This window comes from Prionailurus viverrinus, chromosome D3 (genome assembly GCF_022837055.1).
Source record: "Prionailurus viverrinus isolate Anna chromosome D3, UM_Priviv_1.0, whole genome shotgun sequence".
In the NCBI taxonomy this organism is placed as follows: domain Eukaryota; kingdom Metazoa; phylum Chordata; class Mammalia; order Carnivora; family Felidae; genus Prionailurus; species Prionailurus viverrinus.
In genome coordinates, this window is record NC_062572.1 from 80,057,024 (window position 1) to 80,084,188 (window position 27,165).

General features: G+C 38.8%; 1 protein-coding gene across 1 annotated transcript in view; it reads left to right on the plus strand.

The window, feature by feature from the left end:
- LOC125148682 (glutamate decarboxylase 1-like) overlaps positions 1-26,880 on the plus strand; it is a 31,956-nt gene extending 5,076 nt beyond the window's left edge. Inside the window, 13 exon segments of the mRNA XM_047826674.1 lie at positions 2,250-2,339; positions 5,675-5,787; positions 6,108-6,195; positions 6,197-6,221; positions 7,772-7,866; positions 9,395-9,449; positions 10,373-10,489; positions 11,689-11,753; positions 11,857-11,935; positions 16,434-16,583; positions 22,542-22,649; positions 24,022-24,119; positions 26,715-26,880. Of these exon segments, the coding sequence (XP_047682630.1) occupies positions 2,250-2,339; positions 5,675-5,787; positions 6,108-6,195; positions 6,197-6,221; positions 7,772-7,866; positions 9,395-9,449; positions 10,373-10,489; positions 11,689-11,753; positions 11,857-11,935; positions 16,434-16,583; positions 22,542-22,649; positions 24,022-24,119; positions 26,715-26,880 (1,249 nt within the window).
- Positions 26,881-27,165: the final 285 nt, after the last annotated feature.

Consider the following 27,165-nt stretch of genomic DNA (forward strand, 5'->3'; position numbering starts at 1 on the left):
TTATACTTAATTGTATTTTAAACTGTGTGCAACTGGACATATATACATGCACATGTATAAAACTACCTGTTCATAATAAATACGTTCTTAAATTATATCTTCCAAGTGTTATAAATGTTGTAAGTGTTTGGATAGCTAAGTAGGTATTTTCTCTGCATATATGCATAAAAATTACTGTCCTGTATGTAATGTTTTCTGTTCTATGCATTTCTGTAACGTGTAATATATTTACAACTGGAAAAATATTATTAAATAAGACAAAAAGAAAGCTTCCTAGGATCGTGAAATAAAAGGCATGTGTCAAGACTGAGTTCAACTGTGTAAATGTGAAGTTGAAATAATTTTTAGTTAGAAATAAACATAGCAAAAGGAAGTTCTGAAAAATAGCAGGGCAATTGAAGCACCGTGACAGCTTTAAATCAAGTTCTTCATCCTTCCCTTACCCAGCAAGGCAAAGGCAGAGGAATCTCCAGGGACCCATTCTCCCCGTGTTTGCATTTCCCAGTATCAAGCACAGAGGGAAAAGCAAAGATACTAAAAAAGGGAAAAGTCAATAGTAAAAAGAAACATTTCGTAACACAGCCCCAACTTCCAAACCTTCCATTCCTTCCAATTTAATGAACATTTATTAAGCCTCTACTTTTAAAATTAACTACGCGGGCATAGGGGCTCCGCAAGTAGGGGTAAGTGACTAGAGGGGAAGGAGACTCACAAAGAGTTGTGATGCTGGTCATTGTTAAGACACGTTGTCAAAGAAGTGCAAAGAACAATCTAGTTTGGAGCTCAGGAGGAGATTAATTTGTTTTAATGTGTATTTATTTTGCGGGAGAGAAAAAGAGAAAGAGTGAGTCGGGGGAGGTCAGGGAGAGAGGGAGAGAGAGAATCCCAAGCACACTCCACACTGTCAGCACAGAGTCCAACGTGGGGCTCAATCCCACAAACCGTGAGATCATGACCTGAGTCGAAATCTAGAGTCCCATGAGTAACTGACTGAGCCACCCAGGTTCCCCAGGAAGAGATTAAGTTAAACTGAGTTGAATATAGAATGTTCAATTTGGTATCTAATGTTTGATGTTCTTTTTTTTAATATAAGTTTATTTGTTTTCGAAAGAGACAGAGACAGCACGAGTGGGGGCTTGTGCAGACAGAGAGGGAGAAAGAGAGAACCCCAAGCAGGCTCCCCCCTGTCAGCACAGAGCCCAACGTGAGGCTCGAACTCACGAAACTGTGAGACCATGACCTGAGCTGAAAACAAGAGTCAGGTGCTTGCTTAACCGACTCAGCCACCCAGGAGCCCCTTGATGTTCTTTATTAATACAAATCTTCAAAAATTCTTTGTAAAAAGCACCTGATATTTTGTCCAAAAACACTGAAGCAGCTCTTGAGAAAAAAATTATTTAATCTTTCGAGTGGTGCCTTCCCCACTCACTGGGGTAGTTTTTTGCATCCCGCCCTTGGTCTTTCTACTTCAGACACAGGATGGGTTCCTCACCTTCAAGCTTACCAGCTCGTTCTCAATTCAATGACTTGACTTCTCCCAAGCTGCTCTTCATACCCGTATTGGGTCTCATTCACTCTTTGGAAGCAAACTTTTGATCTGACCTGAAAGATCACTTCCTCCAAGAAGCCTTCCCTAGAGATTAGCTCGCCTGCTCTCCTGATTGTCTTAGGCTCCCTGGGAATGGTCTTAAAACATCCTGATCTTTTCTTCTGTGCTGTCTACAATTGCAGTTAAACACATTTGTGTCATTTATTTGATGAATACCTTTTTCTTCCACTAGTCAGTAAGATCCACACGGTAGTGCCTTGTTTACTACTGTGTCCCCAAAGCTGAGCACTGTCCCTGCATGTGATAGTTCTCAGCAATATTTATTGAATGGAAGAATTAGTTTATGTGTGCTCTATCGATGAATACCTGTTAACTGAGAAACTGCCCTGAAATTGAACCACTCTTTAGCCCTATGTTTTTATTTTGGCTCATTTGTAATTTTGTCTTTTTTCTAGGACATCCTCGCTTTTTTTTTTTTTTTTAATTTTTTTTTTTTTTTTAACGTTTATTTATTTTTGGGACAGAGAGAGACAGAGCATGAACGGGGGAGGGGCAGAGAGAGAGGGAGACACAGAATCGGAAACAGGCTCCAGGCTCTGAGCCATCAACCCAGAGCCCGACGCGGGGCTCGAACTCACAGACCGCGAGATCGTGACCTGGCTGAAGTCGGACGCTTAACCGACTGCGCCACCCAGGCGCCCCATCCTCGCTTTTTTAACCAGCTGTCCAGTGGGCTAGATGTGGTCGGACTTGCCGGGGCATGGTTGACAGCCACTGCCAATACCAACACGTGAGTATTCTCCGGGGCCTAAGGAATGTGAGAGCCAGAGACGTACGTAAGGAAGAGTGAAGATCGAGGTTGTACATTTTGCTGGATACGATGCTTGCCGTAACAAATACAAGTAGTTGGTACCCTGAGGGAAACGCAAAGAAGCCGCTGTCTATTCCCCAGGTAACGTGTTTGAGATTTGCTCAGTCCTCTGGACAGCCTCTAGAAACTCTCAGGATCTGAGTTCCCCGGTAAGTAGTACAGGTCAGTTGGTCAGCCTGGGTTACTAGTGTGCAGACCATGAGTGAGTTCAGTTCTGGGGTTGGAATCATTGACACGCTACCCCAAACAGCCCATAGCACATGTAGCCAGATACACACCCAAGTATTTGGGAAGTTGCCTGAATATAAATTAGAACCCGAATCTGATCAAAGCCTGAAGAAAGTAAACTTTTAAAGGAAATCTAAATCCAGCTCCAACATGATTTGTTAAAAATTCGATTTTTGGGGGACGTGGGTGGCTCAGTTGGTTAGGCGTCTGGCTTCGGTTCAGGTCATGGCCTCACAGTCCATGGGTTCGAGCCCCACATCTGGCTCTGCGCTGACAGCTCAGAGCCTGGAGTCTGCATTGCATTCTGTGTCTCCCTCTTTCTCTGCCCCTCCCCGACTGGCACTGTCTCTCTTTCTCTCAAAAATAAGCGTTAAAAAAAATTGGACCTTTGCCACAACAAAACTATTGTCCATACAAAAATTAGATCTACTGCTAATGTGTTCTGAAGGAAAGTTAATTTTAGGGGAATATTTTTCAAGGTTAAAAGGATAGGGAAATGATTGGGTATGAAATTGAAAGGAATAGTCTGTGTCAAATGTTAATATAATTTAACTAGCAATCAAAAGGGAGAGCTGGTAGGAATTTAAACTTTAAAACCAAGAACTAAATGTTTATGAGGAGAGACTGCTTCGGTATGTGGAACAACTAAGGCTTGCTTTAACTGTTTAGTTATCATTTGGGTTTTAATGGTGCATAGTTCATGGTAGTAGTCAGCATTTTGTAGATATGAAATGCAAACATAAATGGCTTACACAAATGACTGCTATTTTTAATTTTCATTGCTTGATTATGGTCCTTAAAACATGCATAGGGTAATATGCTACTTAAAAAAAATTTATTGCTTGGGGCGCCTGGGTGGCTCAGTTGGTTAAGCTTCTGACTCCTGATTTTGACTCAGGTCATGATTTCACCATTTGTGAGTTCGAGCCCCACATCAGGCTCTGTGCTGACAGCACTGAGCCTGCTTGGGATTCTCTCTCTCTCTCTCTCTCTCTCTCTGCTCCTCCCCCACTCGTATGTGTGCACACTCTCTCTCAGAATAAATGAACTTTAAAAAGAGCAACTTTATCTTTTGAGAGAATGTTTCTTTGTTATGCAGATTATTACATAAACTCAATTTATACATTTGCCTCCATTGTTTAGAATCCCATTGTTGTGAGACTTAGTCATTCTCTAAGTGAAGAAAATAGAGATTCTTGATGGAAGCAGAAAAAGAGTAGAAAGAACACATGAGAGGTGGAAGGAGAGAGGTTAATAATAAGGGGAGAGAAAGGATTTCAGACAGCCTTCTTTACCTTCAGGGTGTCTTCATTTTTAATGAATGAAGATCTCTTACCCTAATCGGGGATAGCATAAAGCCTGTGAGGTGGAAACAAGGAGAACCCGATTCCAGTTGTAATTCTACCACCTACAATGCTGGGAGGTTTCGTGCATCTCTGTTGTCTGAAAATAATAATGCCCTACTCCGTTGAGCTGACGTAGGATCAGAAAGGCAATGTGCGTGTGTGTTGAAATTGGCATAGCAAATGCTGGCAGAAATGAAGCCTTGTTGAAATACCAGTGTGTGAGATTTGCTTCTTGTTTCTCTTAGAACTAGAATCTTAATTCCCATAGGCAATGGGTTTCCTTACTGGGTCTCTGTGCACAGCCCCTGGGCAAGAGCTTGTGTGTTACTACTTTTTTTTAGTCTGGGCCATCTGAGAAGAGGGGTTGAGGGAAGATGAAGGGAGTCAGCATGGGACTGAAGAGCAACGTGAGGGAAATTATAGACCTGGCTACCCCTTAAGTATCAGCAGAAGCGAATGCTTCATCTCCTGGGGAGGGTAGTGCCCTTATAAATGACTGCTTCAAAGGGCAGTCCATCTGTAGGGAACAGAGGAAAGAAAAGATTGTCAACCAGCTCTCTTATGGCCAAAGGACTGCACTGTGGGATGTTAACTTCCCCATGGTTGGGCATTCTTGGGACTCCCAGAAGATTCCATGACTTGTCATGCATGCCTGGATGCAAAAAGAGACCCCGGGGCTGGAAGTCAGTGCCTGCCTTGCAGGTGGGAGGCGATTCTCTGTTGGGCTGTGGGTGTATCTGAGTGAAAGTGGTCACAGCAATGGCTGGGCCTGAATATTCTCTAAAGGCTTTAGAGACAGAGCAAGCTGAGACCATCTGAAATGGCACATAAATGGAGTCTGAGACTGGTAGCTCTCTATAAGAACACCTACAAGGGTCTTTAAAAGGTGTTGGAGGACAAAGAAAAGAATTCCTTGAAAATAACTGAAGCTACTCTTTGATTTCAGAACCAACATAAGTACCTCATTGCTTACTGTATATGCTATGTATAGAGAAAAACTTACAGCTTTCTTTTTGATCTTAGCTGCTGCTTTTTGTGGAAGGGACTCTAACATCAGTGTGACTCAGAGGAGAGTCCCCATCGCCATGCTCTCTGACTTCTTGTTCATGGGGCCATATTGTTCTTGCCTTGAACTGTCTACTTGCTTCGAGCTGTTACTGAAAACAGAATAGTTTTTAGCCCCCCCCCCCCTTTTTTTTGGTGTGCTTGCCCAAACTACAATTCTTAGGTAGAAAATCTTTTCCCAGAAAAGATTTTCCCAGAAAATCTTTTTGAGAAAAGGTTTTTTTTCTATCTATTTCATGTTCTGCAAAACACTGTAGCTCTACATCTCTTTTTAACTTGCCATAGATATCTATCTACCTATCTATCTATCTATCTATCTATCTATAAGTGGGCATTTTCTGGCTCTAACAGTAATGTGTATATTCAAAATTCCTTTTAGTGGGAGAGAAATTCCCAGCTACTGCACAATACAATGGAATCCATGATCCTTTCTTTGTAGCACCAAGATACTCTTAATCTGGAAGGGGCGATTCGAAGCATACAAATTGTAACTATTTCTTGTACAGTCTGCTATAGAATACAAAAAATTGTACATAACCTTATCTAGCACATGACTTTATTTATCCTTTTCCATTTTATACAATTCACAGTCGAATTTCTATATATGTAATATAGGTTTACATATGAAATAGCTCCGGTATTTACTATCATGGAGACGATTCTTCTTAAGAAAATGTATGGAATTATCGGCTGGGGAGAAACAGAAGCAGATGGAATATTTGCACCTGGTAAGAAAAAGCAAGACATCATTTTTCTGAGCTAAGTGAAACATATATTCAGAGACGCTCAAAGTATATTTGAACTAATGCTATTATTTTTAAGAGATTCGTAAGTCATTGTGTTAGCTACAGTTGCCAGCAAAATTTCCACAAATCTAAAAGTTATGAATTGTGTGATATTTCTCTCAACACTTTCAAGGAAAGATATTTTTGAAATCACGTCAGTGATTTGGCAACACTTTAGTTTCAGAAAGCACTCAAGTTGTCATGATTTTAGTGACCATTTCTGATTTTTGAAATTGGGTTAACAATCACTATTTCTCTTCTAGGAGGAAGTATCTCTAACCTCTATGGTATATTAGTAGCTTGTTATAAGCAATTTCCAGAGATAAAAAGACAAGGCATGACCACACTTCCATGTTGTGTTATTTGTTTCTGAACAAGTAAGTATCAAGTCTAGATTCTTCCATCTTTTAAGACTCTTCTGAGGTAAACTGTAAAGTTGTTGAAAGATGGAGAATATTAGCTTCGCTCTAACATTATAGAGATTCAGTAATCTCTGTATCTGTGTCTGCCTGTTGATATTGGAAAGACTAAAAAACAACTTTCTGTCAACATAGGCTCTAGCCTATAGCAGTACAGATAATTCAAGATTAAAATTTAATTTCAAAATATGAGAAACTAACAAAAATGTGATTATAAATATAAAGCATTCTGCTATCTTTACCAAAAAAAAAAAAATCAAACTATGAAAATTTTAAAGACTTGATTTAGTGATTCCCTTTATCATTGAATGAAGAGAACAAGAATGTGATTGATATCTTATTTTTCCAGTGAGGGTCAAAGGAATTAGTAAAAAAGAAAGGCTCATTTTTGGAGACCAGGACCTCAGCCAAATGTTTCAGATATTGACAATGTATCCACTGATGTCTCCTTTGGTTTTAATGTTCCAATCTTGTGCTCCTTTAAAAACAAATTGATTCATCCCTTTAATAAATCTGGTTGCTTTTTTCTTTTCTGCCTAGCAACAGTTGTGAGATTAAAATGTAATAGTAGTCCCACTTTGAGAATTCTACCTAAAAGTACCTGGAAACACAGGGTTTTCTTTGAAATGTTTCTGTGTTTGCAATATGCTTCTATGACCAAATTCAAACTGGCATTGTATATATGCATATTATCAAGTTGGAGACCACTGATGCATATTTAATGATATTACTATAAAACTTAATGTAACTTAAGATGCTTGTTTGCAAATGTCTTTTTCATCATTTGACGTATAATTTTTATATATAATGAGTAAATATGCCGAAACTCCATAATGTAGATTAAAAAAAAATCATTTCCTATTTAATTGGTGCATTCTCTGTTGAAACGAAGCTGAGTTAGGGTTTTACATTTGCGCATTTTTTCCTTTCATATATCTAGTCTTTTCCTGGCAGCTAAAAACAACCAGGTCCAAGTTTGTATCTGAGCTGCTGATACCTTACATCAGGCAGAATGATACAGGGAAATAGCAGTTACCTAGAAGGCAAGAAATTATAAAGTTGGTGTCAAAGTCAAAATCAAGAGTTGCAGGCATCAGAAGAATCAAGGCATTTCTCCAAGCCTCACGCCTTAAAAAAAAGGTCTGTAATGCAACAGTTACAGCTATCTGGAACACATAAGGTTTTTATTACTGGAGAATATTAACACTAGATCTATATCGGACATGATTTTTTATGTATATGGAGAACTAGCATATTCAAACTCCCACTGCATGTAAAGTGTGTTCTGTCCTCGTGCCTTCTCAAAGAGGCGTCACAACCTTCCTCACCTGAGAAACTGTCACGACCAGGGTCTGGAAATACGCCTTGAGACCTGTACGTGTGTATATACGTGTATATATGCACAAACTCATTCAAAGCTATGTGTATAAGCCCCCAAATGCTCTAGTGTAAATGATCATTTAATGCAGAGAAGTTAATGCCTTTCCTGGTTTCCATTTTTGCCCAAGGGTCATTATTCAGTAAAAAAAGCTGAAGCTATTCTTGGTATTGGAACTGACAATGTAATTGAAGTAAAATGTGATGAAAGATATGTTTCTAACACGTTCTCAAAAATTTTTTATTGTCATTATGCTTCACAGAGTAAAGAATAATCTATAGGTTTCCTATTCCAATTTTTAGCAAGAATACTCCCCCAGGTTAGTTTTAATAAATTTTAACTGCAGCAATTATGAAAGAAGCACCAAAGTCATCCTATCCTACTCTTAAAATGTCTTTACTAAATATAGTCTATACAAGTGGGACTGTCACATATCTTCCCTGTTTTAAGTATATTGAATTATGTGTACTATAAACATAAAAATATAATAATGTTTGTAGATAAAAATTCAACTGCCTTAGCAATCTGCAAAGCAAAAATACATTTACATTTTCTTTGAATACCACCTTAAAACATAAATAATATTACAAATATTGCATATATTCTGGAAGATCATTGTTATGCATGTCAAACTTATTCATACATCAATTCTATGTTGTGTACTGTAACTTGCTTTAATTTTTTTTTTTTTTTGGTTTGGGAATGTCTTAGAAATCTTAAAAAAAATTTTTTTAATGTCTATATATTTTTGAGAGAGAGAGAGAGAGAGCAAGCGAGCGAGCACAAGCGGGGAGGGACACAGAGAGAAGGAGACACAGACTCCAAAGCAGGCTTCAGGCTCTCAGGTGTCAGCACAGAGCCCGATGCAGGGCTCGAGCTCACAAACCGTGAGACCATGACCTGAACTGAAGTCGGGCACTTAAATAACTGAGCCACCCAGGTGCCCCTGTCTTAGAAATCTTATCCCTTTCCTTATTCTCTTTTCAATAACTTTGGAGTTTTCCATTTTATGTATGTAACATAATTTTATAAATCTTATTTTTAAAGAAATTTAAGGGTTTCCCCCTAGATTTTAATATGTAAGAACAATGATTAAATTGATATGATTATATAAATATATTTGAGAGTCTGTGTTTGAATATCTCACATGAATTCCTAGAAACTAAATTATTGGTTCAAAGAACATCTGCATTTACAATTTCATAAAATTTTTCGTTTGCTTTTCAAACATTTTAGAGTCAATTGATACTCTTATCTGCATATTATCAATGTGAATATTATCAATACCTTTATAATTGAAAATTCTGATAGACAAAAATGTTTTGTTGTTTGAAACAATGGCTATTTTTTTAAAAAAATTTAATGTTTATTTATTTTTTGAGAGAGACAGAGACAGAGTGCAAGCAGGGGAGGGGCAAAGAGGGGGGGGGACAGAGGATACAAATCAGGCCCTGTGCTAACAGCAGAGAGCCTGATGTGGGGCTTGAACCCACAAGCATGAGATCATGACATGAGCTGAAGTCGGATGCCCAACCAACTGAGTCACCCAGGTGCCCCCGCCAAGCATTCTTTAATTCAACGTGATATTTAACATTGGTTTTTTGGAACTGAACATTTACCGAATATCTGTTTACTCACATATAAATACCTCACTAAAAACTAATTATTTTAGCCTTGCATATCATTTATTCTTCTTGTTGGTAGAATGGGTTTATTTGCTCATAATAAATCGACATATATTTGTATTTTTAAGGGGAAAGATGATTCCAGCTGAGTTAGAGAAAAATATATTACAAGCTAAGAAAAAGGTAGGTTCTATCTACAGCTCCATACTTAACGTGCAAATGCATTTTTATTTTCTTTACCTATTTTCATTAGCAGAAAACAACTGGTAAGGTAATCGCTGAAAGAAGTAAATAATCCCTAAATGAAGGAAATTTAAAAAAAATTTTTTTTAATGTTTATTTATTTTTGAGAGAGAGAGACAGAGCATGAGTGGTGGAGGGGCAGAGAGAGATTGGGAGACACAGAATCCGAAGCAGGTGCCAGGCTCTGAGCTGTCAGCACTGGGCCCGACCGAACCATGAGATCATGAGCTGAGCCAGGGTCAGACGTTTGACTGACTGAGCCACCCAGGTGCCCAGGAAATTCTTTTTTTTTTAATGTTTATTTATTTTGAGAGCGAGAACATGAGCAGAGGAGGAGGCAGAGAGAGAGGGTGGGAGAGAATGCAAAGCAGGCTCTGTGCTGTCAGCACAGAGCCCAATGAGGAGCTCAATCCCACAAACAAAGGGACCATGACCTGAGTCAAAATCAAGAGTCAGAGGCTTAACCGACTGAGCCACTCGGACACCCTAGGGAATTCTTTATAAAATTAAAGTGAAACAAGTAACGTGGCAATATTTCTCTAATAGTTTTCTGTCAAATATCAAATGAAAAGTTATCAGGACTAAGTAAAGGAATTGGGTCATGTCTATTTTTGTGGTACTATTTCGTGAAAACAAATTTGGAGAGAAATAATAGTAAATGACACTCAGAGGCAGTGATCTGAGTTCATCTCACGGTTTCACTACTTTCCCCAGTACTGGAAGTACCTCGGGGTGTTTGAAATGATTAGATACTTAGTGTTTCGGTCCAAGTCATCCCGCTTCCTGATGCCCCCAATGGTGATGTAATGGTAGGATTTCTGTGGACCTCCTGAGACCAAGGATTCAGCCTCTGTCATCACCAGGGCCACATTCCCTTTTGTGTCACCTCCTCCGCTGGCAGTGCAGTGTTCGGGGCCTTGGACCCTCTCCACGACATCGCGGATATTTGTGAGGCACACAGACTCTGGATGCACGTGGATGTAAGTCCCTTCCTTCCGTCTGGCCCATAATTTCCCCTTGAGAAAATGTATCCTACGAACAATCCTTAAAATTGTTTAATTAGCATTGCAGGTAAGATGAAAACTTCTCTGGAAACTAATTTTTATAATGATTCAAATAGACTTAATACCTAAGTATGGAAAGACCACAAATGTATCAAGTGTTTGAAGAGTCCAGACCTCTATCAATATTCAACCTACAATTTAAAACATCGTTTTGAAGAAATAGTTAAACCTGATTAAAAATTTGTTTTTAACGTTTATTTATCATTGACAGACAGAAAGACACAGAGCGTGAGCAGGGGAGGGGTAGAGAGAGGGAGAGACACAGAATCTGAGGTTGGCTCTAGGCTCTGAGCTGTCAGCACAGAGCCCGACATGGGGCTCGAACTCACGAACTGTGAGATCATGACCTGAGACGAAGTCAGTTGCTCAACCGAGTGAGCCACCCAGGCACCCCTAAAGCTGACTTTAAATCAAAAGAAGGTTTAGCCCATTACTCTAAATAAACATTTTTAAATTAATACCTACTAAGGAAATCACAATTTTTTAAAAGTGTACTTATTTATTTATTTTTGAGAGAACAAGTGGGGGAGGGGCAGAGAGAGAGAGAGGGAGACAGAGAATCCCAAGCAGGCTCCCCACTGTCAGCAAAGAACCTGACACAGGGCTCCAACTCATCAACTGTGAGATCATGACCTGAGCAAAAATCAAGAATTGGATTCTTAAACAACTGACCCACCTAGGCATCCTAAGGAAATCACAATTTTTGATGCTATTAACTTCGTTCAATGATTTGGGGCAAGCCTTTCTTTGGCTTTGATAAGAGATGGACAAATTTAAAGTGACACGGTATGGTAGATTTGTTCATTTTTCTGTGGTCTTGCCAAATTTGATGCCAACTTTTCTTTATCTGTCTCTGGAAATTATACAGAAGGTGTTGGAACTCATTAGAAACCTAAAACTTTACTATGTCACGAATAGACAATGATAATTCATAAGAGGAAATTTTAAAGTGCATTGTTCTTATAAGTAACATAATGATAGCCAAGTTTATAATTATCTAACATAGCAATTAGAGCTTCATCAACCTTTGAAATAAATTTAACATGGGAAAAAGCCACTGATGCTATTTAAAAAGAAATAATTCATATAAGAACACATATCCTTTGTATCTGTAGGCAGCTTGGGGGGGTGGATTGCTGTTGTCCAGAAACCACTCCCATAAACTCAGTGGCATTGAAAGGTGAGACCCGCACCATTTTTTGTGAAAATCAAAATAACATTTGCAGGATTCTGTTCTCTTTTATTAGACTCGAAGCACTAATTGGAGCTGTTTTATCACCTAGGGCCAACTCTGAGACCTGGAATCCACAGAAACTCATGGGCGTCCCCCTTCAGTGCTCTGCTATCCTGATCCGGGAAAAAGTAAATGCTTTCTATTTTTAAGTAGAGCTATCATGGATATCTTGGTAATGACTAGCTTCGCTGTGAATGTTTAAAACCAAAATAATTATGGCCTCACCGAATTAACACAGTGCAGCACAATTTGCCCTACTAAAGAAAACGGATCCTTCCCCCTTAATCTTTAAGTAGCAGCCACCGGGTAATGGAGGTGCCACAAAACCAAAGAGTTGTGAACACAGGTGGTAACCCAGTGTGTGGATAAGATCTGGGCGGACACAATGGACAGCGATGAGGTCTATAGAAGCCTTGATCATTCATGCCCCACTTATTAAAAATGCCATGAACAAACAAAATATCTCTTAGGGATCAAATTTGGCCCACGGGCCCATTTGGCATCTCGGATTATAGGGCCAGAAATATGGCTCATTTTAAATGTAGAGAACGATGAGTAACTGCAATATATTTTCAGCATAGAAAGCACAAATTTATGGGTTGCATGACATGATTTTCTGCTTATATGTTTTTGCATTTTATCTCCATCAATAGTAAATGCAAGGCTACACAAAGAGATAAGCCCATGATCTCCTCCAAGGAGAGATACAATTATAAAATTCAACCTGGGAATCCTTGTCTCCATGTAGTTGTCAGAAATGCAAATGCATTTTATGTAGTTTCATTTATAACTTTGTTTTCTTTCTCCCTGACTCACAAGCAATTCAAAGAGTTTGGATTAAAAAACAAAAAAAGTGTCTGTGTTCCTATTACAAACCGCCTTCACTAGCACGCCTCACTTTTTATTTTTTTAATTTATTTTTATTTGTTTTTCAAAAGTATTTAAATTCCAGTGAGTTAACATACAGTGTAATATTAGTTTCAATTAGTGTGCAATATAGTGATTCAACACTTCATACAACAGCCGGTGCTTATCACAAATGTGGCCCATCACCTATTTAACCCGTCCCTCCCCCCCACTTCCTCTCTGGTAACCGTCAGTTTTTCTCTATAGTTAAGTCTGTTTCTTGGTTTGCCTCTCTCTCAAGCATAAAAAAGGATGAAATCTTGCCATTTGCAAGGACAGAGACGGAACTAGAGAGTACTATGCTAAGCAAAGAAGTCGGTCAGAGAAAGACAAATTTCACTCATATGTGGAATTCAAGAAACTCACTCACCCTTGAGTACTCAGCGCCCACTGTATCTCTTCGGAGAGAATCTTTACTGTCTCCTAGCCTAGAAGGTTCTCAGCAACGCAGACTGGAACTTTTAGCTCTGCTTTAGATTCTGTACAGCTGGCCACATGGCGGCAATATTCCTTCAATATCCCATCAATAAAATGGCAGCTCACCCATGTTTCACTCCTGAGTGTCCAGTACCCGGAAATTCTAGTTTGCCTTGCATATGTCTTCTTTAAGAAGTGTCTGAGTTTGCTCCCCTTCCTACCGCTAACAGGTACGTTTTCAACGTTCAGATTTCTGATACCTTTATGTTTAGGACTCAAATACCAATATTTTTCACTCTTCCCCGATTTCTCCACCCATAGTGAGTATGTTGAAATAATCCATTTTATTCTATTATTACATGTTGTGTGTTCCTCAGAGAAGTTAAGTTGTTGTTTTCTTGTTTTATACTTCTTTTTTGTCTTTTCCTGAAGATAGATAGATGGTCGCTAGAGGTAGAGCAGAACCCCCAAACTACTCAGCTTTTACTGTTTTTAAGGTTATTGCTGGAAAATAAGCCTATTTTATTTTATTTTATTTTATTATTATTTTTTTTAACGTTTTTATTTATTTTTGGGACAGAGAGAGACAGAGCATGAACGGGGGAGGGGCAGAGAGAGAGGGAGACACAGAATCGGAAACAGGCTCCAGGCTCCGAGCCATCAGCCCAGAGCCTGACGCGGGGCTCGAACTCACAGACCACGAGATCGCGACCTGGCTGAAGTCGGACGCTTAACCGACTGCGCCACCCAGGCGCCCCAAAATAAGCCTATTTTAGTGTAGCTTTAAATTAAGAGGGACATTTGATTTTTATCTTTTAAACCGTTTGAGTGTCTCAGGTTGTACGTAACGCCATTTTGACTCATGCTTTAGTGAGCAGTGTAAACCAAGTATATTCAATATTAATGAATACATTTTCTGATGCTGAAAAGGCACCTACAGACACTATAAGTATATATATTTTGCTGTGATTGTACATGAAATACAATTAAAACTAATTTCCAATACCTTTTACTTCATTGTTGAAGGGGAAGGCAATGCCATTTGTTTTGAAATGAAGTGCTAATCATGTCAGTCTCTTTCATTCATAAGGACATTTTCACGGTGCAAAATCGAAACCCATTCAGTGGCTTCTCATTGCTTTTTGGATGGGATTAAAATCCCTGACATGATCCCCAGGGCGTGGGTGGTACATACCCTTCTCTGCTCTCCCATTCACCTTCTGCTTTCCTCTGCTTTTTGCCCTTGAGATCCTTTGACTTGCCCTTACTTCCAAGAAGGAGTCATGCAGCCATGTAGCTTCTCACATATGACCTTGATGAGTTTTTCCTTCTATCAGGGTCTGGCTCTGCTTATGTCTCCCACACCCTCCCCCAACATCTTTCTTGTTTAGCTCTTACTGAACTCAAAAATGACTTTTACCCAGAAGACTTCACTTCCTAGACCTTCAGACTAAGTGAAATCCTTGATCCTTAGAATATTAGAATATTCTCTTATAACACCCTGAAACTCCTCCATAGCATTTATCCTGGGTACAACTTCACATTCACATATGCCCCATTGTGTTTAGTACCTAACTCTGCCCTTACCCCACCCAACCTCCTGCAACCCAGATTGTAAAGTCAGCGGGTCACACCCACTGACCCGGCAGCGCGTGTCAGATTGTAGGCAAATATGACTAACTATAGCTTAATCGTCACATCAGAATAGATAAAACTTAAATATTGATTATACGGTTTTAAAGTTTTTTTAATATTTTTTCCCATAATGTTCATATAAATCTATAAAGTATTTTTTTTTAACTTTTTTTTTTTTTTGAGAAAAAGAGACAGAGCATGAACGGGGGAGGGGCAGAGAGAGAGGGAGACACAGAATCGGAAGAGGCTCCAGGCTCTGAGCCATCAGCCCAGAGCCTGATGCGGGGCTCGAACTCATGGACCACGAGATCATGACCTGAGCTGAAGTCGGACGCTCAACCGACTGAGCCACCCAGGCACCCCTAAATCTATAAAGTATTTTAAATAGTTTCCAACTCTTGCCAAACATAACATTGAAAGGGGAGTTTGAAGTAGACTAGAGAGAAAATATTTACATGTGTAAATAGGACACTTAAGATATAAAAACACAATGTACTCTTTTTAAAGGTATCACTTCTATTCCTTTTCCCCCAAATACTTCAATTTTTACCATCACATTGTGCTCCTTTCCCTAGATCCACAAGCCTATTCTAAGGAAAGAAAAACAAAAAACAAAAAAAGTGTGAGATTTCTCCTTTGAAGTTGGGTTTCCACCAACTTCCAGAGAAATTGCCCTTTTGTCAGATCCCAGATTCATCACTATTTGGATATATGACCTTAAAAATTGCTTAATATGTTAAAGTATCAGTTTCCTCGATCTATAAAATTGATACAACAATAGGACCCATGCTATGAGTTTTCTGTGAGGCTCAAATGATGTGATATTTGTGAAGTGCCCAGTATGTAACAAACACATAATAAATCTATTGTTATTTGCTTCTTGCACAAAAGTTACGCTTGATGTACCTTTAAACGGTCCCCTGTCAGTGCACACAGATTTAGCCTCGCTGGTGCTGTTACAACACATACCCTTTGAGAAAAGCCTCTCTTTGCTGGGTGACGGGAAACATTTCTTTGCTCTAGTGATTACTTCTTAACCATCCGAAGCAAATGTTTCTCCATCCTTCAACACTGAAGAGGAACATTTTCAACATCTTTTATGTGAGAAGCACAAAATTAAGTGAGTGGATTACTTTATTCTCTACCTACCGGGACTAACAGGGCAGTGTGCTGACTGGCACCTATCGGCTGATTCATGGGATAGTTTCGTTCAAGTGAACGAGGCCCTCAATTCTCATTAAGACTTAATAATAGGAAATAATCTCAAAAGAGCAAAACATCGAGGCCTTTGAAAAAAGTTCAAGAAAAATGGATAAATTTTGTGTTAATCCAATTATACCACTTGTTGTTCCAGATAAACCCAAAGAACAACAGGATATACCAAAATCCTAGAACAGTAACGTATTTTTTTTATATAAAATAAACAAAATCCTATTTAAAAGTGCACACACTGAGTAATGTATAGAATTGTTGGGTCACTGTCTTCTACACCTGAAACCAATAGAACACTGTATGTTAAGACAGTCAAGACACAAAAACTTTATACAATTTAAAAAATAAAATTAAAAAAACGAAGGTAACACAGAGTGCATGTAATTGAAATAAATAATGGTGGTTTCTTACTGAGAGGTATATAACCTACATGTAGACATATTATTCCTTTTTTAGGGTCTTCTGGAAGCATGCAACGAGATGCACACTGCTTATCTTTTCCAGCCAGATAAACTCTACAATGTTGACTTTGACACTGGGGATAAAACTCTTCAGTGTGGCCAACATGTTGATGTCTTTAAGCTATGGTTGATGTGGAAAGCAAAGGTAGGAGTTTGTCATACCTTGTATTAGGTCTTGTTCATTTGGATGAAGAGTATAGACTATTCCTTTTTTTTTTTTAGAGTTCTATTTGGGTGTCTTTTCCAAAGTTTTATATTTTCCCACACATCTCTCAAGAAAAGCGCTATATTTCTAACTGCAGATGACAAGCTTGGCTTCTCAGGTATAAATCCTAATGGGGGTGGAAACAAATTTGGTATGTTCCATCATTATTATACCCTCTACCAAACCATGGGAATAAAAATCTATCAGGAATATAAACTTGTCCACAACTTAAAAAAAAAACACAAACTTTTTTTCCCCCTCTACTAATTGGAAGTGTTAATAGTCAAGTAAACTTGAAGTCAATATAGATTCTTAGAGGTGAACCCTTATTTATCACACAGACGTACAATCTACCTTATAGTCAAGGTCAGCAGATAGTCTCTCCAAAGATGATAACAACAGCAGGACGTGTTCTGTGCCTTTCTCCTGCCCTTTGTTTATAAGCTTTAATTTAAATAATTGGCATGCTTTTAGAAGCTATTTCTATCATTCCAGTCCCAGTGTCCCATAGAAAGATGGACACTGGGTTCTGTGTAGGTGAAAGCTTTGATGTGAACTACCATCATCTATAATATCTTACCAACCCCTTCGACTTAATTTGAAGGTTTTGTTTTGGTTTTGGTTTTGGTTTTTGGTCAGAAATATACTACCACAAAACCAGAGACACCACTTTTTGTACAAGTCACCCGGCAACGCCCTGACGTCTAGTTAACACTCTGACTCAAGATTACCAGTAACTGGGGGAGACACTCGGTCATTAGTTCGTCTTGGGAGTTTCACCGATAATTTTTAATTATTCAAAGATATGCATTCTGTAAGTTCTTTTCCTGAAGATTTTTAAATAGCCAATTTGGAAATTTTGTTAAACTTGTTTTAAAAAATATTCCGAGGTCAAATTTTAACAAACACAAAGCTCCAAATTTTGTGTCGATCTCCCAGGCACCGATAATCCAAATATCCCTCAATCTGATTCGGTAAAGATTTTATTTATATAAATATTTTCCTGAACTTCCTGAACTCTGTAAGAGGTTGCCAGTTCTGCCATCGCTTAGCTGTCAGTCACAGCATATACGGTGGCTTAGCTTAAATGGGCATATACACATAGATATTTGCTATCAGGTCTATTCTTGAACTCACAAATGCTCAATATGTATCACAACTTTAAAAAAATGATATATTTAAGGGATTATGCAAAGGATCATATAGTTCATCTATTCCTTTATAAAGTAAAGAAGTGGCATTCAAACTTTTTAACACAATCCACGCTAAGAAATACATTTTATGTTGTGGCCGAATAACATGTTCACATACACATAATTAAAACAAGTTTCGGAAAAACACCTTCTCGTATATGAAACCCTCTAACGTTTTCTATTCCACTCTATCTCGTTGAAAGAAAAGCTGGTGTGATCCACTTAACTGGTTCTATTACCCACAAATGGCCTAAGACATGCAGTTCAAAAGGCACAGATAAGCTCGTTTGGCCTGGATTGAGCCAGACCATTGGAGAATTGTGTACTTGAACCATCTCCTTTGGCCCTCTATAAAATAGACGTGCCCAATGAATTTTTAATAACTGTGTTTATTTACTTCATCCTTCCTGTAAACACAAGGTTTCCCGGTCAGAGGAAGATCAACTGTTTACTTAGAGAATATCTCAGTGTCAGGTTCCCACACCCTGTTTCCACCTCAGGACAACATGGTGAGGCCATGGCACATCACCCTACATGTGCAAAGGAGATTTATTTCCCAGGAGAGGGATCCTGCAATCAGGCAACTGGAATCGTACACGTGAGCTGGCATACCCACTCTGAGAGAGAGGAAGGGAGGGAGAGAGAGAAAGGAAAGGAAAGAGAGTTTATGTCTACTCCTGAATGGTTATGGAATCTTCTTTTGGTGTTGAAAAGAGTCTATGCCATTCAGCCCCAGAATGAAAGCATTTGACTCCTGGAGAGATAAGAAAGCTTTTATTACCCTTTCAATGGGAGCAGATGATTCCATAAAACTCAGTATACACTGGAATGGAAATGCTTTTCCAATAGGAAAACATGTCTCACACTGGAAATCAAGTTCAGGAAATATCCATGGCAGGTTTGAAAGGGACGAGTTGACTTGCAAGTCTGAAAAATTCTATTTTGTCCTCCTTTGCTCTAATTACACAATGGATACTTCATTGATGGTAGAAAGAGGAACCATAGTTAATGAAATTCATATTTTGTATAAGTAAAATTAATTACATAAAACTGTGATAATTTATAAAAATAAGAAAATCACATAATAATATAAGATTCTACAGACGTTGACTATATGTACAAAAGCAAATATAATGTGAAAGCTTCTTTTTACATGGATTTTCTACATGGGTTGGACTGGTTTTGTATTCATAAAATCAATGTGTTTTGGCCAGAAGAATGCTATCAGGAGATTAATTGTCCAAAAGCCCCATCTGCTTCTCTTAAATTCACAATTACATCTGCCCTGGGGCTGTTTTCCAAAGTTTTCTCCCAGCCAGTGACTGAGCATGTCAGGGATTCTAAGGCATTCATTCCATTCCTGAGAAGCACAAGACTCTTCCGACAGCTGACTTAGTGCAAGGCCTCCCGGTGGCCTTTCTGAATTTTCCTACTGTCTTCCACACAGGTATTTTCCCTAGTCAAATCCTGGCACCTTTAATCTCTTCATGATGTCTGCATTTTGGAGAACATGGGCTAACAGAATCCAATCAAACTTAAACTAGAAGTGCCATTGTCTTTTATTATTATTATTATTATTATTTTAATGTTTATTCACTTTTTGAGAGACAGAGACATAGTGTGAGCAGGGCAGGGGCAGAGAGAGAGAGGGAGACACAGAATCCCAAGCAGGCTCCAGGCTCTGTGCTGACAGCAGAGAGCCCAACGTGGGGCTTGAACTCACAAACCGTGAGACCATGACCTGAGCTAAAGTCAGATACTTAACCAACTGAGCCACCCAGGCGCCCCTGCTATTGTCTCTAATATTCAATCTTTGCAGATTTTTTTTTTTACAGAACTTAAAGATGCATTTGCAATATGGACACATACCATGATATTTTTTAATGCCCATTCAATATGCATGATTGCCACCAAAAGTTCTAAATGGAAAATTTTTGGAGATTAGTAAACACTACGGGAACCACTTCAGTGATCCTGGGCCCATTTCTTCAGAATAAAAAGTAGGAGGGGCACCTGGGTGACTCAGTCAGTTGAGCATCTGACTTCGGCTCGGGTCATGATCTCATGGCTCATGGGTTTGCGCCCTGCATCAGGCTCAGAGCCTGGAGTCTGCTTCCGATTCTGTGTGTGTGTCTCTCTCTGCCCCTCCCCTGCTCATGCTCTCTCTCTCTCTCCAAAATAATAAGCAAACATAAAAAACAATTTTAGGGGCACCTGGGTGGCTCAGTGGCTTAAGCGTCCGACTTTGGCTCAGGTCATGATCTCACGGTTTGTGAGTTCCAGCCCCGCATCGGGCTCTGTGCTGACAGCTGGAGCCTGGAGCTTGCTTCGGATTCTGTCTCCCTCTCTCTCTGCCCCTCCTCTGCTTGTGCTCTGTCTCTATCTCTCTCAAAAATAAACATTAAAAAATTTTTAATTTTTTTGAAAAGTAGGAACATTCTTCATCAATAATTTCTATTAACTTTTCTGCAAGCTTTTCTTCTCTCCTTTTGAACTGTTTATAGCTTCCCCCTGAACCAAATTGCCCTCCGCGAAAAATCTCTTGCATAATGTCAGATGATGAAGTGGTTATCACAAGAAATTAGCCCAATGATACTTAATCATTCCTATTCTTACACGTTTCAAATGCTAACAATGTCTTTTCCAAATGAATGTTTGCTTAAAATTGTGAGAGTTGTTGGTTCTAACTACATATTCATATAATTAAATTTTGTACATATATGTGTATATATAAATATACATATTATACATATATACATATTACACACAATATACATACATATTTCCTGCAGAGAAAGGCACTGAAGGCATCGAAAAGGACAAGGAGTGAAAGAAACAAATTCTGCGGGAAGCAGAATTTTGGTTTCAACATAAAGTGTGGCCTCTTGGGGCTCTTAGCACCCCCTCTTACTCAGTTGTGTTTACCTTGCACTTGCATCGAGAGTCCCAGAGCTCCCACATACCATAGGACCAGTGGGGTTCTGTGCTCATGGAACATTGCAAATGCTGTGTGTGAAGGGGATGGCAGCCACGGAAGTTCCATGTGTCTCCTTAGCTCACATGCACGACCCATTGTCTCCTAGGGACCCTTGACTTACTTTACTTACAAATACAAGTCCAAGGTAAAATGTTAAAGAATTTCAGGACAGCAATAGCGGAGAATGAAATTAAGCACCAAACCCTTCTGGAGTGTAGGGCCTGGGTAACTGCACAGGTTGTAGGCCCATGAAGCCAGCTCTGATTCCAACGGCTTATGTGTTGAGAATCCGCTAGAATAACTGTGAATGCATACACTCAACTTGGGCAGTAGGTGTAAGGACCAAAGCAAAGAGATGAGTGAGGAAGCAATTTGAATAATGTGGGAGAGAATGACCGGGCCGGCAGAGCGGCAGTGGGTAGGTTAAGGTTTATTCGATTCTAATTACATTTTGAAGGTAAACATAATGAAATTTGCCAAAACATTAGATGTGGGGTATGAGAAAAAGGGGATGATCAAAGATATGAGAGCTTTAATGTTTTGGGTCTTAGTAACTGGGAGATCAAATTGACATATTATCGAGACTGGGAAGACTTTGGGAGAAACAAATTTGCGTAGAAAGATCACGAGTTGACATGTCATTTTGAGATGTTCATTAGTCATCTCAGTGGAGATTTGAATAAGCAGTTGAATATATATGTCTGAGGTTCAGAGATAAGGTCTCAGATGAAAACAAGTGGGAGAGTCACCCCCTGTATAGTGCTTAGTGCCACGAGACAAGCGGAAGTAACCACAGGCAAGCAGGTGGATGGAGACACAGACTGAGCAAGGTTTCTGTGCCTCGATTGCTCACTATATAGGGTTCTTCTAAGAAGTTTTTTGAGTTTGTTTATTCTGAGAGAGAGAAAGAGAGAGAGAGAGACAGAGAGAGAGAGAATGAGCAGGGAGGGGCAGAGAGAGAAAGAGAGAGAGGATCCCAAGCAGGCTCCACAATATCAGCACAGAGCCAGATGACGGGCTTTGTCTCACGAATGTGAGATCATGACCTGAGCCGAACTCAGATGCTTAACCGACTGAGCCACCCAGGTGCCCCTGTTAATTTTTAAATACATTCTGCCTGTAAGTATGCCAAGGGCTTTATTTGTAGTATTTTCCCATTCCTTATTACATTACGTATCATTTTTTTAATAAAATTTTTTTTAACGTTTATTTATTTTTGAGATAGAGAGAGACAGAGCATGAACGGGGGAGGGTCAGAGAGAGGGAGACACAGAATCTGAAACAGGCTCCAGGCTCTGAGCTGTCAGCACAGAGCCCGACGTGAGGCTCGAACTCACGGACCGTGAGATCATGACCTGAGCCGAAGTCGGCCGCCTAACCGACTGAGCCACCCAGGCGCCCCTACATATCATTTTTTAAAATTTGCTCTACATAGTAGACAGATGAAAATTACATGTCAAAATATTTAGAGAACACTTGTAGATCTAGGCAACTGAAGTGTAGAAAGCTAAGTAACTGGCCTTAAGTTCATGGACAGTAGGGCATCAAAGTGGGATGATGATCTGGAAATAAAAAGGAAGTGATAATGGAGGACACCTACTGGTAGTAAGATGATAATCACATTATTTATTTAAATAAGCACATTTAATTAATGTAAATCAATTTCAATGTAACTTAAAGGAATTTACATGAATGGAAACTTTATTTTGATTTTTTTTTTAATTACAGGGAACCTGTGGCTTTGAGGCACAGATCAACCGACACATGGAACTTGCAAAATACTTCTGTAAGGTTTTAAAGCAAAAAGATAACTTTAAGCACGTGTTTGATGCAGAGGTAAAGATGCCTTTTTTAAAGTTTTTGATAGTTGAATGGATTTATACTTTGCTTGCTGAGTATTCTTACCTGAATCTTACCTGAGATCATTTTAAAAGTATACTTAGCAATTATCATAAGTATGTTGTTTTATCTAAATGGAAATCATTTAGGTTTTAAGACCTTTTTCATATAAGTTCTATGTCTTACAACCCAAGGGTCCAAAAGGCTTATCTGGTGATTATATTCAATATTTTCATTTTTAGGATAATTAAAACTATTTGGTTATAATTTCTTTTCTGATTTCTCTGGGACAGAATAAGAGTAATGTAATTGTTCCTAGCTTTTTTCTTGTATGTTACAATATGCAGTTGGGTTTCCGGACAATAGATGATATGAGAGAAAGTGAACTTTAAATTATGATAATCTTTGGTAGATCATTATCAAGCCACTAAGGGGATGTTAATGAAAAAACAGATTTTTGCCAGCATTATGGCCATTTTCCTCTCTAAGTCCTAGTCAACCATCCATTGGCTTGAAGCCATGCGAGTAAGAGCAAATGTTTAGAAACAAACGTGCTTGGTCTGTCTTCAAAACTGTCTCCCTCTGACAAAACTATGATCTTAATTTCTGTGAGTCTCTTGCAGTCTTACGTGGAAATTGGAAGCAAAGAAGTCTGTTTGTTTTTAATACTACACATCCTCTAAAAGTTTATTTCCTCTCCAAAATAAGCTTAAATTTAAGTCAAGTATTCTTATATTTTTAATCTATGTGAAAGGCGTCCAGACATTGAAGCCGGAAAACTTGAATTCATCTTGAAGGGCTAGCAGAGGTTAATTACATCTGTTAAAGATTTTGGAAACGAAAAGCCTCCTATCTGTCCCCACAGCCACTGCTTTAGCGAAGTCTTCTCCATTCTCTCCTGACTTACTATAACAGTTCAGGATTCTAATATCTAATATTCCTCTCTCTTCACTTGTTCTCTCCTCTAATCCACTGTCCACATCTCAACCCAAAGGATCTTTCTCAAATATGAAACTGGAACTATCATTGTTTAGTTAAAATCTTTTGAGGAATGGTCATGGAACAGATGACTGAAGATCTCTGAGAGAACTGATAGACCAGGTGAGAATGATCTAACTAGATAGGAAAATCATCCAGAATTGTGGTATCAGGGCTTTTTGAGAAAGAGAGCAAGAATCTGAGAGAGACTGGGCACTCTGTGAGGACAGTGACGATTTCTGTTGTCTCTGTCTAGTGCCTGATGTCTACTGGGCCCTTAAAAACTATTCTTAAATATATTAACAATGAAATTCATTAAAATACCCCTGAAATACTTAAGGAATTAAGTAGAATTTTAAGGATATTTATAAAATCTTTATGTTTGGTTTAGCCTGAGTTCACCAATGTCTGCTTCTGGTATTTCCCACCAAGACTTAAACACATCCCAGAGGGTTTTGAAAGAGATCAAGAACTCCAAAAGGTAAATGCGCGCGCGCGCGTGTGTGTTGTTTTTAATTTTAATAATGCCTTTTAAATACTGTGTCTGCATCCTTAGTTTGGTTGGTTAGTATAAGTGGTCATGTAGTCCCAAGCCACTGGTTTAATACTTGTATAGAGATGAGCTTAATCTCAACATATCAGCCATTTTGCAAATTAATCCAGTCATAATTTTTTAATTGAAAAATATTAATTAAGTTCTCAATATGCAACAGGCTGAGTTTCCTACCCTTTGCTTAATCCATTCATCAGTTAATGTATGTCAGGTGTTCTAATAGGAGTTAGAGGTATAAAACGAAATGGACAGAATCCCCGTCCTAAATTGGCTAGAAAGCTTAGTAGGAGAAAAGACAAGAATAAAAATAATAACAATTCCTAGCAGCAACAGAAGAGATAGTTGGAGAAGTATTACAAAATTTGAGATACTTATCATAAGGTCATCTGAGCAAGAATGTAAGATTTTAGTAGAGAACGATGAACGATAATAGCTGAAAAAACAAATCCAAACGAATATCATAACAAGGGGGATTTTGTTCTTTACTTTAATGATATATGTTAAAATGAAGAATATCACCATTATATGTAACTTACCACATATATTTGTTGTAAGTTTTCAACCTATCTTAAGCAGACATCACATAAGCATGTTTTATTTTGAGTTATACTAACATCACAACCACTTCTCCTGGGTTAATGTGAGGTGCCCTAGGATAAACTGAACACTATCTGATATCAGGGTTTAAGGGCTTCAACTTTAAAAAAAAAGATGCTTATTTCTGTTCAGAGAGAAAGCACGTGCAAGTGGGGGAAGGGCAGAGAGAGAGGGAGAGAGATAATCTTCTAAAGATTTTTCTTTAATGTTTATTTATTTTTGAGGAAGAGACAGAGCATGAGTGGGAGTGGGGCAGAGAGGGAGGGAGACACGGAATCTGAAGCAGGCTCCAGCTCTGAGCTGTCAGCACAGAGCCCGACGTAGGGCTCGAACTCATGAAGCGCGGGATCGTGACCTGAGCTGAAGTCGGACACTTAACCGACTGAGCCCCCCCAGGAACGCAGAAAGAGAGAGAATCTTAAACAGGCCCCGTGCTCATCTTGGAGCCCAACGTGGGGCTCAATCCCATGACCACGAGATCCTGACCTGAGCTGAAATCAAGTCTGGTGCTCAATAGACTGAGCCACCCAGGCACCCCAAGACCTTCAGCTTTTTATATCATCAAAATTCCCCTGGGTTTGTGGGTTGTCAATTAAGCATCTGACTTTGGTTAAGGTCATGATCTCACTGTTCATGGGCTTGAAACCTGCGTCGGGCTCTCCGCTGTCATCAGGGAACCCTATTCAGATCCTCTGTCTCCCTCTCTGTCTGCCCCTCTCCTGCTCCCTCTCTCTCAAAATTAAATATTTAAAAAGAGAACTCACGGGGCTTGTAAGCCCTAAGTGAAAATAAATATTTTTTTTGGTTTTTTTTTTCTTTTTTTGCTTCTCATATACCCCTTATTTAAATATTTTAGTTTGAGTCAGGTATTAAGTGAAGTTCTTCATTCTTTCTTTTCTAGATATGTGTGATCTTCTACTCGGGCAATTACTACCGATTGAGAACTAGTGAGGCACGTATTTACACAGACTTGCAAGTGGGCTCCTGAGGTACACACAGCTCATTTAGCAGACAGCTGACCCTCCTAGGGCTCTGTACATGTTCCTGGATGGAAGGCAAGGAGGAGACCATGAGACGATTCTTTAAATTATTGTAGGCAATCACTAATATCTATTATTTTATGATCATCTTGCTTGATTAAAATATTAAATAGGGAAGGACATTACATGAACGGTCTGATTATATATATATATATATATATATATATATGTTTGCCTCTGCACTGCCAGTATATTAGACTTATGGGGAAGTTAAGTCACGGATGGCATCTGTAGCATTTCAAAAGTAAACTGTGTGCGGAAGCCGAAGTTACTAGCAGAGGGGCAGGTTAAATAGTTAGAGAATGCCCTCTTCTGACTTTCCCGACTGTCAGTGCTACTTTGCCCTATAATAACAACGTAAGAGTGTATTAATGTGGTCCACCGCCACACGCGTGCTGTCGTCTGAGGAGCCATACAAGACAAGGACACTGACAGAATTTGTTTCTGTGCAATTTACAAAGAAACTATGCTTTGCTGCAAAACAGTGACCTTGCAGAAAAACTCAAGACGTGGTATAATCCTTCAAATGATGAAAGTCATAATACCAAAATATGCTACTATTTTTCCGTTCCCTACTTCATCTCACCTCTTTCTCAGGTACTTCTATTCGAATTGCCATTTAAATGTAAGCAAAAATGTCACACCACCTTTTTTAATGCATTCTAGCACACATCATTTTATGAGTTTGGTCATTGTGAATCACAGAGTAATGAGAGCCACAATATGAATATAGAACATGTTAGAGTTTTGTTTTTTTTTTTTTTCTGTGCTAAGCCTCTTAAAAATTATCCCTGATAGTTTAAATTGCCTGCAGTTTACTTGGAACTGATGATAGTCATGTAGCCATCCATACTTATAAAACCACCTTTTAATAACATTTACATTTACACACAGATTGCTCCAAAGACGGTTGATAGAGAAAGGCACAGCCATGATAAGCTACCAGCCATGTGGAGACAAAGTAAATTTTTTTCGAATGGTCTTTTCCAACCCTGCCACCAGATGAGCAGATGTTGACTATATTATTGATGCCATTGAAAGGCTTGGAAAGGATTTATGAGACTTCAGTGTGAGCTTGAATACAAGTGTGAACAGCAACTTTAAAAAAATCTTTTGCTGAAGATAACAAGAAAGGAATACCACAAATGTATCCTCTCTTTTTGAACTTTTGATTCTCTTTTATCCTTTGCTACTAAGATGATGAAAGGGAAGCCAGTTCACTGAAGATCACAGATGATAGATAGATAGATAGATAGATAGATGATAGATAGATAGATAGATTCAAGTTTGTTGATATATTTGTTATTTTCATTAGTTCAATCAAAACTATTGAAAATCTGTCAAA